At 42.9% G+C, this 18,192-nt stretch overlaps 1 protein-coding gene across 3 annotated transcripts in view; it reads right to left on the reverse strand.

The window, feature by feature from the left end:
- PCLO (piccolo presynaptic cytomatrix protein) overlaps nt 1–18,192 on the reverse strand; it is a 333,182-nt gene that overhangs the window by 18,988 nt on the left and 296,002 nt on the right. For all 3 annotated transcript variants that reach the window (XM_073000807.2, XM_073000806.2, XM_078394224.1), the window contains one exon: nt 16,969–17,036. In XM_073000807.2, the coding sequence (XP_072856908.2) occupies nt 16,969–17,036 (68 nt within the window). The remainder of the gene's footprint in view (nt 1–16,968; nt 17,037–18,192) is intronic.

An 18,192-nucleotide genomic window follows, 5' to 3' on the forward strand; every position in this document is an offset into this window, starting at 1 on the left:
AGATACTACCATGTACATAAACCTTTAAATGGCAGTAATGCAGGAATGGGTGTTTTCAGTTGGCCTAGGGTCCAGTTCCCTGGGATTCTGCCGTGGTCTGCATCCCTCACCACTTAGGAAATTGCACATAGGAGTAGAGTAAAAGTGGCAAAGGAGAGGGTGGAACAAACCCACTATCCTACCTTATGTGTTTCATGTGTTCTTACGGTTAACACTTGAGTGGTTTAGTTGTCCCTCTACAGATAGCATTGAAAGGGAGAGCTGGAAAGTGGTGGACTAATTTCAAGGGCCCACAGTGGCTGTCCGAATCTGTGGCTAATGCAAGCACCTACATGGATAAATAACTGATTTTTTCCAAAGGTTTTTTTTTAAAAAAAAAATACAATGATTTCATCCACCTAGTTATGCTTTCCAATTTCACTAATGGTCCGAGTCCTAACTTTTAAATTATTTATGGGTCACATATAAAGAAAGAAAACTCTGAAAACAACAGTGCCAAAATTTGCTGGATAGCCCTTTCTCTCATGGCACAGTGGTTAAACTGCAGTTCTGCAGTCAAAGCCCTGCTCACAATCTGAGCTTGATCCTGACAGGCTCAGGGAGCTGGCTCAAGGATGACTCAGACTTACATCCTTCTGAGGTTGGTAAAACGAATATCCAGCCTACATAATTCAGTTGTAAACTCCCCAGAGAGTGCTTTAAGCACTGTGGGGCACTTGAGAAGCAGCACACTTTGCTTTGCTTTCTCTCTGGACTGCTTATAGAATTGTATTATTCTAGTCTCATTTGTCTTTCATCATTTAAAATAAACATTTTCTCTTCATACATTAAGCAACTTCAAATGGTTTATAACACTGTGAACAACTGCTTTAAATGAATGCCTTGGTGATAATAAAACCCCAAGGCCTTAAACCGCTGAAACATAGTCTGACTCAGCCGAGACTTTGCCTTGCTAATAAGTTAATCAAGGATTAGTTCTGAAGCTCACATCTAAATTTATAAGGTAAAAGGCACCAAATTAAATTTTAAGTTCTTCAGTTCACATCAAAAACTAATGCTACAGACTCTGCCATTTCAAAGAATGAGTTCAAATAGCCAATAAAGCTCATAATGTGATTCTTGTTTTACTGAAATGCTGAGGGAAGGAAAATGCATTCTGAAATGAAGATAAGTGCACCGAGAGACAAGAAAATAACAGGACTGAAGAGCATACAAGATTGGTTATAGAATTCTGGAAGATTACAGCCTGGTCAGCATACCAACCAAGTTGCAATTCCAGAGCTTTCTTTTATTTGACCAAACACATATCAGAAGCGATGGGAGTGTTAGTTATTTTGTGATAAGTCCTGATCTCACGTGCCACTCACAGTCTTTTCAAGAAAGAGGTCATGAAGGAACAAATAGAACATTCTGATCCAGGGAACAATACATAGTTTACAGGTCACTTATAGGCTATAAATGTATTTTGTATTTTCTTAGTTGGTATGAAGTTTTAGGGTACATTTTCTACAGTTTCCTCAGCAAAGAGAGAATTCTGTGCATGTATTTTTGTTATATCTCTTTCAGCATGTGTAAATTCAACATGAGACAGCAAGCAGGAACTCACATGGTTTCCTGGTTTTGAAATACTATATGTTCCCAGAAATTCTGGGATGGACAAAGTGTAGGCCATGCAGCTCCCATAAGCTTTTTGAGATCCTTACACCTCAAGAGCCTCTGAAGTACTCTGTTGCTTAATTTTTTGGGGGGGTGGGGAAGCTCAAATATCTGGTTTTGCTCCCAGAAATTTCTAGGAATACTGATTTTGCTCTATTCAGAAAACTTCCCCAAATGCCACCCCCAAAACAAAACTGGAACTAGATGTTGAGATACTTCCTGTGTTAAGAGTTTGATTTAAAAACCCCTCATCATTTTGGGGGTGGACCCAAGGCTGTAGTAGATCCTTGGGGCAGAAAAGTGGTCTTTTGACCCTTGAAACTTGCTCTTCAGAACAATTACAGACCATTGTAACCTATCAATACTGTTGCTTCTTAGCCAGCAGGTGCTTCTACAAATACAAAATCTAGAAAATATTCTCATGAGACAAGAGAAAAATCTTCTACTCAGCACATAATACTCTTCCTGTGATTTTTTTGTTCCATGAGGCTGCCCTGCAAGGACAATTTTAATGTATAACCTATATCTTAAGTGCTCTGTGCAGGATGGAAATATTTCAGCAACAATAATCTTTTTGCAACTCCAGAGACTTATTGTGAGGAAATACAGCTTCTCTCAAGAACTGAAAGATTTGGAAGATTCATGGGGCATTTCAAGGAACAGTGTGCACAAAACATTGTGCACTTTATGGAATAAAAATGGCCGTGAACAGTACAAATGCTAGAAACATTTACGGATATATTTATCAGTAGAAAAAAGATGTCAAACAGGTAAGATGCACAAATTGTTAAGGCAAATTCATAACAATTTCCAAAAGGACCCACCAACATTTTACAATCCAATATAAAGCAAACATGGGAGGAAAATTTGGGCAGTATTTGAAGAAATGCAGTAGAAATAAAACATACAGTGGTGCCTTGACTTATGCACGCCCTGATGGCCGAACATTTTGACTTACGAACTGCTCCATTCACAAAATTTTGCTTTGACCTGCGAACGGAACTTTGACTTACAAACAAAAAAAGGCAAGGGGGAAAAGGGCGGGAAATTTAAATGTACTAACAGTTGGTGGTGAAGAGGCTGCTTCTTTGTAGCTCTTTCGCCCCAACGGTTCGGGAAAAGGATGCTGCAGCGGTGGTGGGGGTGGCCCAGCGCCGGGAGGCTTGAGCCTGCCTGGGGTACTTTGGCCACTTGCCTCTTGGCTTGCCTCCCGCTCGCTTCTCGCCACCCTCCACGGACCGATGCCGCCGCTGGTGCCCGATGCCAGCTCCAGCTCTGGAACCGGCACCAGCGGCTGCTTGCCAGGGTGGCTGCATCGGTTCTTGGGGCTCCTCACTGCCCTCCACCATTTGAATTTCCCACCATCAGCCTGCGGAGGGTGGCGAGGAGTGCTGAGGACCAACATGGCATTCCTGGCGAGCAGCTGCTGATGACAGTTCTGGAGCTGGAGCTGGCATCGGGTACCAGTGGTGGCATTGGTCCGCAGAGGGCAGTGAGGAGCGAGTGGGAGGCGAGTGACCGAAGCACCCCACCCAGGCTCAAGCCTCCTGGCCGCAGCAGCCGCGTCAGTCGCAGCAGTGGTGGAAGCCTGGGAGGCTTCGGACTGGTAAGGTGCTACTTTCTAAAAAAGTTTTTGTTTTGTTGGGGGGATTGATGGTCGGTGTTGTTTTGTTTCTGGTGATTTTTTTTTTTTGCAGTCCCAGTGTGGAACTTGCTCTATTTATTTTTATTTTTAATTTGGTATTTTTTTTGAAATGCTGGAACGGATTAATCCTATTCCCTGCATTTCAATGGAAAATGCTGATTTGATTTACGAATGTTTTAACTTAAGAACATCTGCTGGAATGGATTAAGTTTGTAAGTCAAGGCACCACTGTAGTTTCACATTCTTTGTTCACATTCTTATAGTGTACACTGCTTAGTGGAAAACAGTTGATTGTTAACAATAGCATTATTTCACTACTCCTTTGCTGGCAAAGACAAAATGGCCCTTTGCCTGCCTGCTTTTTTGGTTTTGTTTTGCCTCGCAGGACTCAAAGTGGTTTGCAACATGAGTTTTAAAAATGAATATAGTACATTTGGCACTAACGAATCACTGAATGTAAAGTGCACACAGAAATTGATTTGAAGTGCACAGACTAAGAAAATAGCTAAGCCAGTAGGTTTCCTCATTTTTACAACATGGGTCTGAATCCTTCATGGATTGCTGTCTTGTTGTGGTGAAGGGGCTTGAGTAACTCAGAGAAGATCAAGCCTATGCCATGCAGGACATCCAAGATGGAGAGGTCATAGTGGAGAGTTCTGACTAAACGCAATCCACCTGGAGCAGGAACTGGCAAGCCACTCCAGTATCTTTGCCAAGAATACTCCATGAACAGAAACAAAAGGCTAAAAGATATGATGCTGGAAGATGAGCCCCTCATGTTGGAAGGCGTCCAACATGCTACTGAGGAAGAGCGGAGGACAAGTACAAGTAGCTCCAGAGCTAATGAAACGGTTGGGCCAAAGCTGAAAGGACGCTCAGCTGTAGACGCGCCTGGTAGTGAAAGGAAAGTCTGATACTGCAAAGAAAAATACTGCATGGAACCTGGAATGTAAGATCTATGAACCTTGGGAAGCTGGATGTGGTCAAACAGGAGATGGCAAGAATAAACATAGACATCCTGGGTGTCAGTGAACTAAAATGGATGGGAATGGGCGAATTCAATTCAGACGATTATCATATCTACTATTGTGTGCAAGAATCCCATAGAAGTAATGGAGTAGCCCTCATAGTCAACAAAAGAGTGGGAAAAGTTGTACTGGGATATAATCTCAAAAATGATAAAAATATTTCAATACAAATCCAAGGCAGATCTTTCAACAACACAGTAATCCAAGTTTATGCACCAACCACCGATGCTGAAGAGGCTGAAATTGATGAACTCTAGTTTGGCCTTGGAGTTCAAAATGAAACAGGGCAAAGGCTAATAGAGTTTTGTCAAGAGAACAAGCTGGTCGTCACAAAGACTCTTTTCCAACAACACAAGAATGACTATACATGGACATCACCAGATGGGCAATACCGAAATCAGATTGATTATGTTCGCTGCAGCCAAAGATGGAGAAAATCTATACAGTCAACAAAAACAAGACCTGGAGCTGATTGTGGCTCTGATCATCAGCTTCTTATAGCAAAATTCAAGCTTAAAATGAAGAGAGTAGGAAAAACTGGGCTAGTCAGGTATAATCTAAACCAAATCCCTTATGAACACACAGTGAAAGTGAAGAACAGATTTAAGGAACTAGATTTGATGGACAGAGTGCCTGAAGAACTTTGGATAGAGGCTTGTAACATTGTACAGGAGGCAGCAACAAAAATCATCCCAAAGAAAATGCAAGAAATCAAAGTGGCTGTCCAACGAGGCCTTACAAATCGCAGAGAAGGGAAACAAAATGCAGGGGAGATAGGGAAAGTTACAGAAAACTGAATGCAGACTTCCAAAGAATAGCAAGGAGAGACAAGAGGGTCTTCTTAAATGAATAGTGTAAAGACAGAGAGGAAAATAATAGAAAGGGAAAAACCAGAGATCTGTTCAAGAAAATTGGAGATATTAAAGGAACATTTTGTGCAAAGATGAACATGATAAAGGACAAAAATGGTAGAGACCTCACAGAAGCAGAAGACATCAAAAAGAGGTGGCAAGAAGACACAGAGGAATTATACCAGAAAGATCTGGATGTCCCTGACAACCCAGATAGTGTGGCTGCTGTCCTTGAGCCAGACATCCTGGAGAGTGAAGTCAAGTGGGCCTTAGAAAGCATGGCTAACAACAAGGCCAGTGGAGGTGATGGCATTCCAGTTGAACTATTTAAAATCTTAAAAGGTGATACAGTTAAGGTGATAGACTCAATATGCCAGCAAGTTTGGAAAACTCAGCAGTGGCCAGAGGATTGGAAAAAATCAGTCTATATAACAATCCCAAAGAAGGGCAGTGCCAAAGAATGCTCCAGCTACCGTACAATTGCACTCATTTCACATGCCAGCAAGGTTATGCTCAAAATCCTACCAGGTAGGCTTCAGCAGTACGTGGACTGAGAATTCCAAGATGTACAAACTGGATTTCGAAGGGGCAGAGGAAGCAGAGACCAAATTGCTAACATGTGCTGGATTATAGAGAAAGCCAGAGAGTTCCAGAAAAACATCTACTTCTGCTTCATTGACTACGCAAAAGCCTTTGACTGTGTTGACCATAGCAAACTATGGCAAGTTCTTAAAGAAGTGGGAGTGCCTGACCACCTTATCTGTCTCCTGAGAAATCTATATGTGGGACAGGAAGCAACAGTTAGAACTGGATATGGAATAACTGATTGGTTCAAAATTGAAAAATTAGTACGACAAGGCTGTATATTGTCTCCCTGCTTATTTAACTTATATGCAGAATACATCATGTGAAAGGCTGGACTGGATGAATCCCAAGCCTGAATTAAGATTGCCAGAAGAAATACCGACAACCTCAGATATGCATATGATACCACTCTGATGACAGAAAGTGAGGAGGAATTAAAGAACCACTTAATGAGGGTGAAAGAGGAGAGTACAAAAAATGATCTGAAGCTCAATATCAAAAAAACTAAGAACATTGCCACTGGTCCCGTCACCTCCTGGCAAATAGAAGGGGAAGATATGGAAACAGTGACAGATTTTACTTTCTTGGGCTCCATGATCACTGCAGATGGTGACAGCAGCCATGAAATTAAAAGATGCCTACTTCTTGGGAGGAAAGCAATGACAAACCTAGACAGCATCTTAAAAAGCAGAGACATCACGTTGCTGACAAAGGTCCGCATAGTCAAAGCGATGGTTTTTCCAGTAGCGATGAATGGAAGTGAGAGCTGGACCATAAAGAAGGCTGACCACCGAAGAATTGATGCTTTTGTATTGTGGTGCTGGAGGAAACTCTTGAGAGTCCCCTGGACTGCAAGGAGATCAAACCTATCTATTCTGAAGGAAATCAGCCCTGAGTGCCCGCTGGAAGGACAGATCCTGAAGGTGAGGCTCCAATGCTTTGGCCATCTCATGAGAAGAGAAGACTCCCTGGAAAAGACCCTGATGTTGGGAAAGTGTGAGGGCAAGAGGAGTAGGGGACGACAGGACAAGATGGTTGGACAGTGTCATTGAAGCGACCAACATGAATTTGACCAAACTCTGGAAGGCAGTGGAAGACAGGAGGGCCTACTGTGCTCTGGTCCATGGGGTCACGAAGAGTCGGACATGACTTAATGACTAAACAACAACAACACAACATAGGTCTTTAGAGTTATTTAGATTTCACTATGTTGGGATGACTTCTTGGCAGTTACAGGCAGAAGATAGTTGGCATACTGGTAGCTCTCCAGATGATGTGCAGTAGGTTTTGGACTCTCAAATTTTGAACTATTTTGACAATGGAAAGCAATATTATCTCCTAAGTTAGGTAACTGACATCAAGAAAGTGCATGTGTGTGTGTGTGTGGGGGGGGAAGGCAGGAATGTACGTTCCTGAAAAAGAATTTGTATGAAAGTTTTGAGTTCTACTGAAACTGAATTCATGAGGTGACCATGCGCTCTGCAGCATTGTTCCTCAAGCCTGCATCCAGAGGAGTGGTAGCTGCATTTTGCTTGAACAGGTCCCCTCTATGAAGAGGCAGGCAGGAGTGGGGTGGCTGGTCTTCAGTCTGTTTTGGAAATATGCCTTGTTCCCTGTAATGGAGAAGCTTCCAGTGTTCTTGCACCATTATTTTGCACATTATTTAGTCCTAAGGACCTAAAGTTTGCCCAAGACACACAGTATACCTTTGCAGTGAAAAAGCTACATGTCAAGCCAGTGCATCTAGCAGAACAACTGATGACAGGCACCTTCTGTTCTTCCATACCATTCTGTAACTGAAAAGCAATTATTCAGTGACAGGGATCAGCCTCAGTGAAACATTCTGCTTTAAATATTTGGCATTGATTAATTGGAGGCTGCAGTAAAGCCTCAACAGGAGACGTGACGTGAGTCTGTGGAAGACAGTACCAAACATGAATTTATGGAGACAAATGGAAAATATTCTGAAGTAGTTATGGAAACAGTGAGGTGGAAAACACTGGGGAAAATATTTGTGATTTTTGTTTCCTAACTCCTGCTATACTACTTTTATCTTCAAGGGCTGGCATTAGGGTAAGATCACAAAGCCCCAATTAAATGAAGCACCAAGCTATAGCTTTGTGTGGAGCTATACTGGAAGACAATATGCCAAATTTCTTTAAATTTCCTGCTTTTTGCTTACGTTTCAATGATGACATAAGCACAGTGATGATTGTACTCCTAGTCATGAGGAAATCTAAAAATAAATAGGCTGTGTAGTAGGAATGGAAGGACTGTATGACAGTTTTCTATGGGGTAGTAATTTTCAGATGCAGTCATAACAGCATAGAGAGTGAACACCTGGCTCACCGTGGGTTTATTTGGCTATGTGTGTAGACCTGTTTGAGTGCTGGCAGAAGGCAGTCTCTCAGCATGCTGCCTAATCCTATGTTTACTCAGAAGCAAGCCCACTTTAGACTTCAGCCTATATAAATTTACTTTACTTCAGCAACCTGAGGGTGAGACAATATAGCAATAGAAATATCACCTCCTGCTGTTACAAAAGGCAAAATATATCGATTTGTACGGTATCTGAAGGTAAGGGGTTCTTGCAATCTTCAGTTTTCTACACTTTTGGGTATGACTTTGAAAGCTAAAAATAGATATTCAATCACCATTGCATAATTTTGTGTTAGAGCCTGAAGATGGCCAGTTTCCTCTGCAAAGTCTTGGATCAATATCCATTTCCCTCAGATCAACCCTCATATGGTTAGTGTCTCTAATGCTCTATTGATTAAAATGATACTTATAGGGCAGGTCATGATTTAAAAATAAATTGAATCTTTTGTTATACATAAGATTAATTTTAAGTGTCAGGAGATTGTATAGAATGACAATTTAGCTCTGCAGCCAGCAGCCTAAAAATGGCAGAGACAAAGGTTTGACATAATGCGTATCATTCGTTGATGTCGCCTGAGTTGGGTTTGAAAATTCACAAAATAAAGAAACAGAGTAGAAAACAGAGTTTCCATTAACAATTTTTTTTTAAATGATGAGAATATACCTAATACAGGGAAAATACCTAGTGCCAGAATCCTAAAAACACTTTTATAGGAGCAAGGCTGCATAACACAATCAGATCTTATTTTTAAGAGGTTGACTGGAGAACTTAGTTGATGGGGGGGCAGGAAGGAGGTTGGAAGTTTGATTTCCCACTGTGCCTCCTGGAAGAATTGTCAGCCAGTCAGGGAAAATATTAAATACTTATAATTGTGATCTTGACTTTGTTAAGAAAAGGAGACGGTTAATGTGTAAGAAGGGTGGCCTAGATTTAAAACACCCCCATGGCTTTACGTTGGATTGAAGAAGGTTTGTGATTGCAGTAGGGGGGCATGCTACTCCACGTTTCCTCACGCCAGTCCACAGACTAGCCTTACAATACTTCCAGTATTGTAGAATGGTGTTTCCATTTGGATTAAGGGAAATTTAGTGAGTGAAACCAAGAAACTGAAACACTAAATGAAGTAGTATCTTCCACTTCACTTCCCCACATGCTTCTTTAGCATGCGGATTAGTTTGGCCTGTAAGCCTGTTTTTAGAAATCATCTAATTTATTAGTAGACACCTTTATCTGTGGGACATTCATTAACACTGAGGTTCATCTCATACACCGGGTAGGTGGGGCTCATCAGCCTTGGAAGGCAGCCCATCTAGGAGAAGGAAAACTCCAATTTCAAACCTCCTCTACCTTGTGGCTATATCCACTGATGGAAAAGGCTTCAGGAGTTAACCTCGAGTCAAAATCCGGAGCCGGAGTCCCGGAGGTAGTTCATGTCATTCTGGCAACTCCTGCGGCATCGCTGGAACCAGTTCCATTGGACTATTTCAGCGACGTGGAGAGGGGGAATTTGCTGCTTGAGTAACAGCCTATCCTCCATATTATTTTACCCAGGCTTTGTGCTCTGGAGAGGACACTCCAGCTTCGCATACAGCGTCGAAACAACACGGGAAGTAGCAGTTAACAGTTATAAGTCTTTGCTCAATTGGTGTAGAGCATGACACCAGGGGCTACTTCCAGCGGTGGGAGAGGTCATTGCACCTCACTAGGTAGCTACTGCCTGCCTTAAGCTGGGCAGTCCCCAGCCAGTAAGCTGCTACCTCGCCACAGTCTGTTAACCTCATGGGGTGCGTGCGGTTTAGGGTGAAAGCTGACAAACAGATCAATAACCCTGAACCATGCAACAATCATAAGAAAACTTCTGCCCTAAGGTTGGGCACCTGGAATGTTTGGACAATGACCGCTGGCTTTTCTGATGACCTGCAGGAAATAGATGACACGTGCAATACAATTGTCATCAACATGGAACTGAGTAGACTGCAGATGGACATTGTTGCCCTGCAAGAGACAAGATTGCCAGACATGGGATCTGTCAAAGAAAAAAACTTCTCATTCTTCTGGCAGGGAAAACCATTGAATGAGACCAGGGAACATGGTGTTGGCTTTATGGTCAGAAATACTCTGCTGAGATCCATTGTTCCACCTACTGTGGGGAGTGAAAGAATCCTGTCTCTGCAGCTCCATCCATCAGCGGGACTGGTCACTCTCATTAGTGCATATGCACCAACACTGTCGTCCACAACAGAAGTCAAAGACAAATTCTACGACGATCTGGCAGCTACTATCAAAAAAGTCCCTGAGAGAGAGCTACTGTTCGTTCTTTGATACTTTAACGCTAGAGCTGGTGCTGATCACAAATCTTGGCACACTTCTCTAGGCCGTTTTGGCATTGGGAAGATGAACGAAAATGGCCAACACTCGCTGGAGTTTTGCTGTTATTATGGTCTTTGTGTCAGCAATATGTTCTTTAATATGAAGCTTCAACACAGAGTTTCCTGGAGAAACCCAAGATCAAAGCATCGGCACCAGCTCGATTTGATCCTCACTAGCTTTTCTAGCCATCCTAGTATTACAATCACATGCAATTACCAGAGTGCTGATTGTGATACTGATGACTCCCTGGTGTGTAGTAGAGTAAAACTGTGAGCAAATAGATTGTATTACACAAAAAAGGAAGGAAGACCACGTATTGATGTCAGCAAGACTCGTGATCAAAGGAAAGTGGAAGAATTTGCCCAAGTGCTTGAGGAAACCCTTCCAGGCCCGGCTGATGCAAATGCACCTGAATGATGGGAACATTTCAAGAACGCTGTGTATAACACCACTTTGTCCAAATTTGGCAAGAAGACCAAAAAGATGGCTGACTGGTTTGAAGCCCATTCAGAGGAGTTGATGCCATCCACCGAGGATACGAGGAGAGCTCTAGCAGCACACAAAACCTGTCCTAGTGAGGACAACTTACAGACTCTTCGACTTACTTGTAGCAAAGTCCAACAGGCTGCCAGGAGATGTTCCAACGATTATTGGCTTCAGCTCTGCTCTCAGATACAGATAGCAGTGGAAACAGGTAACATCAAGGGAATGTATGATGGTATCAAGCAGGCTTTAAGTCCAATACAGAAGAAATCTGCTCTCTTGAAGTCTACAACAGGCGTGATCATCCAGGACCGAGAACAGCAGATGGAATGCTGGGTGCAGCACTACTCTGAGCTATATTCCAGAGAGAATGTAGTAACCGAAGAAGCATTAAATAACATTGAGTGCCTGCCTGTTCTGGAAGAGTTGGACAGCGAACCAACCTTAGCAGAAATAAAAGTGGCCTTGGATTCCCTCGCCTCTGGAAAGGCACCTGGAAAAGATAATATCCCTTTTGAAGTGCTGAAGTGCAGTAAAGAGACTATCACCACCAAACCGTATGAAGTCTTTTGTCTTTGCTGGAGTGAAGGTGGAGTACCACAGGACATGAAGGATGCAAATATCATCACATTGTACAAGAACAAAGGAGACGGGGTGACTGCAATAACTACTGCGGCATCTCTCTTCTTAGCGTTGTAGGGAAGCTGCTTGCCCGCGTTGTGCTGAAGAGGCTCCAGGTGCTTGCAGACAGTCTATGCAGAATCACAGTATGGATTTTGAGCTAATAGATCCACCACTGACATGGTATTTTCCCTCAGATAGTTGCAGAAGAAATAGGGAACAACAACAATCACTCCTTGTGGCCTTCATAGATCTCACAAAGGACTTTGATTTGGTTAGCAGGGCCAGCCTTTTTAAAATACTTCCCAAGATTGGATGTCCACCTCAACTCCTTACCATCATCAGGTCCTTTCATGAGGAAATGAAGGGCACAGTAGTTTTTGATGGTTAAACATCAGATCCCTTTGACATCTGAAGCGGAGTGAAACAGAGCTGAGTCCTCGCGCCGACTCTGTTTGGGATCTTTTTTGCTGTCATGCTGAAGCACGCCAGGTTGCAGACTAGATCAGATGGAAAGCTCTTTAATCTCTCTAGATAGAGAGCAAAGACCAAAGTCCAGCTGAAATGCATGCGGGACTTCCTCTTCACCAATGATGCAGCTGTTGTTGCCCATTCTGCTGAAGACCTCCAACAACTCTAATGCTCTGGATCCATTTCAGTTGGGCTTCAGGCTGCGCCACGGTACAGAAACAGCACTGGTCAAACTGTTGGATGACCCACTGAGGGAGGCTGACAGGAGCAATATATCCTTGTTGGTCCTCCTCAATATCTCAGCAGCCTTTGATACTGTTGACCACAGTATCCTTCTGGGGAGGCTCTCCGAGTTGGGAATCGGTGGCCTGGTGCTTGCCTGGATCCGTTCCTTCTTGGAGGACCGCCCTCAGAGAGTACAGCTTGGGGAGAGTGTCTTGGCCCCAAGGAGTCTCAATTGTGGGGTTCCACAGGGGTTGATTATCTCCCCAAAGCTGTTTAATATCTATATGAGGCCGCTGGGTGGGGTCATCAGGGGGTGTGGGGCTTCGTGCCATCATTATGCTGATGACACCCAGCTTTACATCTCCTTTTCACCTACTTCAGTGGATGCCGTTCTGTCTCTTCAGCGCTGCCTGGAGGCCGTACTTGAATGGATACAGCTGAATGGGTTGAGGCTGAACCCAAACAAGACGGAGGTCTTGAGGGTGGGTGGCCCCTCCATTAGTGGTTTGGGAAACTCTCTCTCTTTTTGGGGGGTGAATCTCACCGCACGGAATGAGGTTCACAGCTTGGGGATACATCTGGACCCGGCCCTTACCATGGAAACCCAGGTGGCGTCCATGGCCGCTCTGCCTATTTTCATCTGTGGCGGATTGCCCAGCTGCGACCCCACCTTGATGGGGGTTCCCTCACTACTCTCGTCCACGCATTCGTAATTTTGATATTAAATCACTGTAATGCGCTCTACATGGGGCTACCTTTGAGATTGACAGGGAAGCTTCAAATGGTGCAGAATGCGGCGGCCAGACTTCTTAGTGGGGTGAGAAAATACCAGCATATCTCTCCCACTTTGGCTGCCTTATACTGGCTGCCCATTCACTTCTGCATCGACTTCAAAATGTTAATGATGACATATAAAGCCCTAAATGGTTTGGGACCTCGGTATTTGGCAGATCGCCTTCTCCCGCCCAGATCTACTTGAATTACTTGGCACAGCCAGGAGGAACGGTTGAGGGGCCTAACACTGAGAGAGGCCCGGAAAGAAAGAACAAGAAACTGGGCCTTCTCAGCAGTGGCCCCTCGACTATGGAACAGCCTTCCACCAGAGATCCGCCTGGCTCCCTCACTGGGTGTTTTTAAGAGCCATTTAAAAACTTGGCTCTTCAGGCAGGCCTTCCCTCTTGTCATTTCTTGAATTCTATCTTTCTGTTCTTTTATTTCCCATCTTGATCATACTATATTGTTTAAATGTTTTATGATTATGATTGTTATGATTATGATAGTGATGTTTTTATTGTATCTAATGATATTTTATGATTTTGTAAGCTGCCCCGAGTAGACGCTGTCTAGGGGGGCGGGGTATAAATCGAATGAAAAAACAAACAAACAAACAAACAAACTCATGAATCACTTTAGCAAGGCCTGCCAACACTTCAGATTAACAATCAGCCTGAAGAAAACACAAGTCACGGGTCAGGGCGTGGACTCACCTCCCTCTATTACCATCTCCACACAAGAATTGGAGGTTGTTCATGACTTTGTGTACCTTGGCTCAACGATCTCTGACACTCTCTTCCTAGATGTCGAGCTGGATAAACGCATTGGCAAAGCAGCTACCATGTTCTCTAGACTCACAAAGACAGTATGGCTTAATAAGAAGCTGATGGCATATACCAAGATCCAGGTCTATAGAGCCTGTGTCCTGAGCACACTCCTGTCCTGCAGTGAGTCCTGGACCCTTTGTGCATGGCAGGAGAAGAAGCTGAACACATTCCATATGAATTGTCTCCAACTTATTTTTGGTATCATCTGGCAGGACAAAGTTCCAAATAGAGTAGTCCTAGAATGAGCTGGAATTTTTAACATGTATACATTATTGAAACTGTGACGTCTATGTTGGCTTGGGCATGTTGTGAGAATAGCTGATGGTCGGATTCCAAAAGATCTCCTGTATGGAGAATTAGTGCAGGGAAATCACCCTAGAGGGTGACCACAGCTGCGATACAAGGACATCTGCAAGTGGGATTTGAAGGCTTTAGGAATGGACCTCAACAGATGGGAAACCTTGACATCAGAGCGTTCAGCATGGACGCAGGCAGTGCATCACGCTCTCTCCCAGTTTGAAGAGACTCTTGTCCAGCAGGCTGAGGCAAAGAGGCAGTCCCCAAACCAGCAAAATCAGGAAGCCTGACAGGGCACAGATTGTCTTCAGTGTGGAAGGGATTGTCACTCTCGAATTGGCCTTCTCAGCCACACTAGAGACCATGGTAACAGAGCATGTTACCATGGTCTCTCAAGACTGAAGGATGCCTAATTTAAATCATCTCATATGAGTGGGTACATCTGGGGAACACCATTTGAGTGGGATGTAAAACAAAATCGAGGCACTCTGATCAGAAGTAAGTAAACATTCTAATATTGTCACTTAATTCCACATAACACTGATCTTGGCACTGGCTTTGGGATTTTTAAGGGGTGGCATTTTCCATGGAACACTAGAAGAACTTGCTAAAATTAACAAGGCTTCTGACAAGTCTATCAGACCATACATTCTACTTCAGGCTTATCCAAATCTACCAATGACCTATTACTAGCACCTGGAGGATACTTAGTGGGCTGTACAGTGGTGCCTCACTTAACAAGCGCACTGTATAACGACGAATCCGCATAGCGATCCCGTTTTCGGGATCACTAATGCGGAGGCATAGTGTCGGCCTCAATGGGCAAAACTCGCATAGCGAAGATCGGTAAGCGTTTCACTTACCGATCTTCGCTTTGCGATGCCCGCAGATCATCTGTTCAGCGGTTTCAAAATGGCCGCCGGACGCCCAAAATGGCCACACGCAGCATTTTCGCGCTCTCCCCTTGCTTACCGAGGGTGCGAAAATGGCTGCCGGACCCTGAAAACTTCGCTAAACTGTGAGTTTTGTGCCCATTTGGAACTATGGTCACAGTGGGCTTCCCCGTTCCGTTTAGCGAAGTTTTCACATAGCGAAGGTTAATCCGGAACGGATTAACCTCACTATGTGGGGCACCACTGTAGTTTGTATAGCAAACGATGTTCTAATGTCATGAATCACAAGAAATAATCCTTAGAGATGATAATATTGTGTGAAGGTGATAATATTTTTTTTAAAATCAAGAAAAGACCAGTATAACTTATTTAAACCCTAATTTTGACCCTGATGAACTAAGAGTTGCCTGATTTTACATTACGTGGCAGTGTAAAAGTCTGATACAGATTGTTTCCCAAAATACAGTGGACACCGTCCTCTGGTTTTTTTTTTCTGGTTGGCTGAATCAAAGATGTTAAGCATCATTAATTCTGTGCAGTTAAAATAAATCACATATTATCTTCAAGAAGAATTCAAAGCTGACACCATGTAATTTATGACCCTTTGCTTATTGCAGAACTAATACCTTAAATTTGCCATCATATTTGTAGCATAGTGTTGTAAATAAAGCATTTAAAGGACACTGTCAAGGACGAAAAAAGCAGCTGCTGAAATGATATTCATCTCCACCACAATCATTGCCATTATTATGGCCATAATCACGTATAAACCAGTTCTCACCTTTGCACTCTAGTTTTATTCTCAAGCATAATGAAGAAACAGGTTGTGTCAGGTGGGGAAGGGTTTATGAAAATAAAGGAGTCCTGTGCAGATAAGAACTGGTTCAGTTTTCTGTAATTCTACAGACCAAAAACAACAGGCTTCGTAGGAGAAGTAGATAATACATGAATAAGCTGTGTTTCACATTGAGCCCAGAGCTATCTATTTTGAATGGTAGTGGCTTTCCAAATTTTCAGCCCTACCATTTTGAGTTCTTTCATACAGAAAATGTCCACAATTGAACCTAAGGCTTTTTGTACATACAAGACCTAATCTTTTGATCTCTTATCATTCTAGAGACTTGGTTCATCTGAGGAGGGAAATAGATTGAACCTGCTCAATCCCAAGGCATCTCTGAATGATTGAATTGATCTTGCCTTATATATAGCTGCCACTCATTCCTAAGGGAAAGAGGAAAATAATAACACAGAAATTTTTTTACAGTGAGGGCAAAATCTATCCAATTTGTTGACACTGGAAGGCCAGCCTGCATGGTTAGTGACTTCAACAAGTTAGCATGCAGTATATCTTTGGACAAACTGAAATACAATGATAGTTTAACATTCATCAAACAAGATGTGTTACTTTACTGAGCATATTTCAGATCAGCTGCTGCAATTAAAGTGTGTCTGTCTTTGCCACCTGTATTCCTGTTCCTCTCCAGCACTCCTTCCCCACCCATCCTAACAATTTGACACATATATCTACAACAACTACTACTACTTCTATAGCATAACGGTCAATTATATTACAGGTACATAGAGACAGACAATACAGACACATAATAGATAAAGCCTGGGATGGCAGAGGTTGTGGAGGGTGAGTGTGGAGACGGCCTCGGTCTATCAGCTTCCACAGACCCTTATCCACTGTTGTCACTCCTAGGTGCAACATTTGGAAATAACCCGAATGTAAATATGAAGATCTTAGGGTCCTTACATCCCAGTTTTCTAAGGTGCTTCTACTTATTATGGAAAAGCCAAAAGATAATTTCTACAAGCCTGTAAATTGCATTCTTTCACTGTTATGGCATTCACTTTACCTTCAGCCTCTGTTAATCCCACTCCTGACTGCTTCACTGGTTCTTGTCCGTTCTGGCTCATCTTTCCTCTGTTGAAAAATATAGATGAGCGGCTGTTAACAAAACCACCTAGTGTCAGTACTGCAGCATATAGACATTGTGAAGGACAAAAATAATTATTGCAGGTCGACTCAAGAAGAAAACATCAATTTCTTGGCCTCCACAACAGCCCACCATATTTTTATTTGTTTGTTTGTTTGCTGCCTTTCTCCTCACAAAGGACTGAAAGCAGCTTACAGCAGTGTGATGTAGTGTAGTTGCAATGTGGAGTGCTGCTGTTCAGTGTTCTTCAACTAGAATGCCTCCCTGGCTTTGCCTCTCGTCAGATGCCTTGTCCTTTGCATCACCAGTCCCCAGGCTCACTGGACATTAAAGCAAAGGAAAAGCAAAGCAAAGCAAAGCGTGCTGCTTATATACCACCCCATAACGCTTCAAGCACTCTCTAGGTAGTTTACGAGTTAATTATGCAGGCTACACATTGCCCCACCCAGTGAGCTGGGTACTCATTTTACCGACCTCAGAATGATAGAAGGCTGAGTCAACCTTGAGCCGGCTACCCGGGATTGAATCCCGGATCGTGAGCACAGTTTTAGCTGTAGTACAGCAGTTTAACCATTGCGCCACGAGGCTCCCCTTCTCTGTATGGGGAAGATCCACAGACATTGGCCAAAAATATTTGCTTGATTCAGTTGTGATGTCATTGGTGTAGTGCTGCTGAGGTCCCCTTTCCACCATCAGAAGTAAAATTTATCTGAAGGTAAACGTATCATCGGAGTCTCCATATCACATTATATCTTGGTATAGGAATATAACAATGAGTTGGTTGACTCGGGTTGTAGGGACAACAAATGCTAGCATTCTTTCTCTTCAAGAAGTACCTGGTCATTGTTCATGCTCATTAAAATATGAGGCTTAAGCACATTTCTGAACAAAGATAAGAAAAAGACTTTAATCTATGGATTCTAAAATATTAATCCTCTAATGTTTCTAGAAGCTGTATTGTATTATTAGGGATGAATATAAAACAGTTACATTATTAATTATTAATAGTGGTTATTATTGTTATTATTATTTTAAATAAGGCACAATATTTTACCTCAGGCAGAAAGAGTCATTTTTCTTTCTTTTTAATCATAGAAAACTTTGTGGCCTGAAGTGATTTTTCTTCTTGAGCTACTGAAGAGG

Source organism: Pogona vitticeps, chromosome 5 (assembly GCF_051106095.1).
Source record: "Pogona vitticeps strain Pit_001003342236 chromosome 5, PviZW2.1, whole genome shotgun sequence".
In the NCBI taxonomy this organism is placed as follows: Eukaryota; Metazoa; Chordata; class Lepidosauria; order Squamata; family Agamidae; genus Pogona; species Pogona vitticeps.